Source organism: Lactuca saligna, chromosome 4 (genome assembly GCF_052625555.1).
Source record: "Lactuca saligna cultivar CGN05327 chromosome 4, ASM5262555v1, whole genome shotgun sequence".
In the NCBI taxonomy this organism is placed as follows: domain Eukaryota; kingdom Viridiplantae; phylum Streptophyta; class Magnoliopsida; order Asterales; family Asteraceae; genus Lactuca; species Lactuca saligna.
In genome coordinates, this window is record NC_136420.1 from 143925777 (window position 1) to 143928898 (window position 3122).

Genomic DNA, 3122 nt, shown 5'->3' on the forward strand with positions numbered 1-3122 from the left:
AGAGCGAAGAAAGCAAGTTAGAGAATATTAAAGACAATCCAAAAGAAGCCGAATTCGAATACGACTACGAAACCGAATACGAAGAGGAAAGCGATCAAGAAGGTGACTTTGACAACACCATGGCGAACATCGATGAAGTTCCCATGGTCGAATGGAAGAAGATGATATGAGATGATACCGGCCCGGGACTTGTGCAACCCGCAATTCCTGCGACTACCACTTTTGAGCTTAAGGGTCACATACTTGCTCAACTTAAGGAGATCCCCTTCGACGGAGAAGACCACGAAGATGCCTATAAACACTTGGATGAAGTCAATGATGTAGCTAGTTATTTTAATGTTCCAAATGTGCCTCGTGAAACCAAGTTGCTTCATATGCTTCCAATTACATTCAAAGGTGCTACAAAGGATTGGCTTAAGTCACTTCCCCCCGGATCCATCACTACATAGGCTAAGATGAAGGAAGAATTTAATGACCAGTTTTGCCCATCTTCAAAGATAGCCAAGTTGAAGAAAGCTATTGCCAATTTTGAACAACAAGCTAGAGAGTCCCTTTATGAGGCATGGGAAAGATACAAGAGTCTATTAAGGAATTTCCCACATCATGATCTTAATAGCCAAAAAGAAGTCTCCTTTTTTTATGATGGGGTCAATGTGACTACAAGGCAGCTTCTTGACTCGCAAGGACCGCTCACCAAGAAGCCACACCCGGTGATCACAGAATTAATTGAGGAGTTCTGTAAACACTCTAGAGAATATCATAACCCAAGAAATGAAGTAAGCAGGGGGTGGTGAACACTGTTAACAATAGCATTGCGGCAATAATGGCTAAACTAGATAGTTTAGATAGGAGGATGACTAAGATGGATCAAACAATCCACGCTATCCGGGTAGGATGTGAGAATTGTAGAGGAACGCACCTCACTAAAGATTGTGATTTGGATGAGAATGGAAACAAGAAGGCTTAAGTATTCTATTCAAGTGGCGATAGATTTGATGATAATTGGCGAAAACCGAAGAAGGAATGGCTCCCGTATGACGAGTACAAAAAAGCAAAGGAGGAGAAATACAAGCAAAAAGAACGAGGTTTCTATCAAAAGGAGGAACCGGTTATGGAAAAGAGAGCTGATTTGGAAGAGATGCTTACAAGATTCATAGCCACATCCGAGAAATGACACAATGATACTAATACTACACTTAAAGATCAACAAAATATGTTGAGAGAACACCAACTTATGATGAAAGATCAACAAGCTTTGCTAAGGAATCAGCAAGCATCTATTCTCAACATAGAAAAACAGTTTGGACAAATTGCACAACAAGTGAATGAGAGAAGACCGGGTGGACTTCCGAGCAATCCCAAAAGTAACCCGAAAGGCACACATATAAACATTGTCACAACTAGGAGTGGGGATATTATAACCCTCTGGCCCCTACTCAGAACGAAGATCCGAAGCTGGTACAAAAGAAGGAGGAAGAAGGGCAGAACCAAAATCAGACCCAGGTGAACCCAGACTCTACTCGTCGAGTCCAGGATATAGACTCAACGAGTCTAACACCTAATCAGAAAATTAAGCCTCCTGTTAAGCCATATCAGCCTCCACTACCATATCCAGGCCGAGCTAGACAAGAAAAGAACGAATAAGACTACCAGAAGTTTCTAGAACACATAAAGGCTCTACAAATTAATATACCATTCATAGAAGCAGTTGCTCAAATGCCAAAATACGCTAAATTTCTCAAGGAGCTTCTAACTAATAGAAGGAAGATGGAAGAAGTGAAGAAAGTGGTTTTGAATGAGAATTGTTCAGCTGCCATGTTGAACAAACTACCGAAGAAGAAGGGTGACCCGGGAAGCTTCACCTTACCTTGTCAATTCGGAAATTTAGCTACCATCTATGCATTGGCTGATTCAGGGGCAAGTGTAAATCTCATGCCTTACTCGTTTTTCAAAAAGTGTGATCTTCCGGAGCCAAGGCCCATTCGTATGGCAATACACCTAGTAAACAAGACGGTTACATTTCCTAGGGGAATTTGTGAAGATCTTTTGGTGAAAGTGGACAAGTTTGTGTTCCCCGCGGACTTTATAGTTTTAGACATGGAAGCAGATCCCCAAGTCCCGATCATATTAGGAAGACATTTTCTTAATACAGCAAGTGCTATCATAGACATGCGAGATTCTAAACTTACCCTTCGAGTAGGAGACGAATCAATCACTTTCGGAGTTGATCAAGCCATGAAGCATGCAAGGAGTAGTGATGACACCACATTTTCGATTGACATGTTGGAAGAATTGTTGGAAGATTGGAATGAAGATAAACCAAGCAAGTACATCGTCTCACTTGAAGAAGAGTTTGATGCTGAAAGGGACCTGTTGGAATTAGAAAGACTGCTCGAGGAAGCTGATTATAACGATCTGATCAAAAGTACAGAAAGCTCAACTCGCTGAGTAGCCTCGACCAACTCGGCGAGTCCATTCAAAGAACCCCGAACAGTCGCGAATATTACATCGGACTCGACGAGTCCCTTTACTGGACTCGACATGTTCAACATTCAGAACACAAAAACTGAGCTCAAGGCACTACCAGATCACTTGGAGTACACATTTCTTGAAGATGGCCAACAAAAACATGTAATTATAGTTGCTGATTTGGCCAAACATGAAAAGGAGAGCCTTGTGGGTATACTAAAGAAGAGGCAAGGTGCTATAGCATGGAAGATAACCGACATAAAAGGAATTAGTCCGGCCTATTGTTCCCACAAAATCAACGTAGAAGATGGATCAAAAGCTGTATTACAACGGCACAGAAGACTCAACCCGAACATGCAAGAAGTTGTGAAAAAGGAGGTGGTGAAATTACTAGATGTCGGAATCATTATTCGATCTCCGATAGCCCATGGGTGAGTCCGGTCCAAGTGGTTCCGAAGAAAAGAGGTATGACGGTAGTGGCTAATGAAAACAATGAATTAATTCCAACAAAATCAACTTAAAAGATGGATCAAAAGCTGTATTGCAACACCAAAGAAGACTCAACCCGAACATGCAAGAAGTTGTGAAAAAGGAGGTGGTGAAATTACTAGATGTCGGAATCATTATTCGATCTCCGATAGCCCATGGGTGAG

At 41.7% G+C, this 3122-nt stretch overlaps 1 protein-coding gene and 1 non-coding gene across 2 annotated transcripts; one reads left to right on the forward strand and one right to left on the reverse strand.

The window, feature by feature from the left end:
* Positions 1-503: 503 nt before the first annotated feature.
* Positions 504-610, reverse strand: LOC145044545 (small nucleolar RNA R71). The gene has a single exon (XR_013681494.1). It is a non-coding gene; the product is annotated as a small nucleolar RNA R71 (small nucleolar RNA).
* Positions 611-1716: 1106 nt separating this feature from the next.
* On the forward strand, positions 1717-2448 carry LOC145040226 (uncharacterized). Its single transcript, XM_078988183.1, has one exon. It carries the CDS (start codon positions 1717-1719, stop codon positions 2446-2448), a length of 732 nt encoding a protein of 243 aa, XP_078844309.1.
* The last annotated feature ends 674 nt before the right edge of the window (positions 2449-3122 follow it).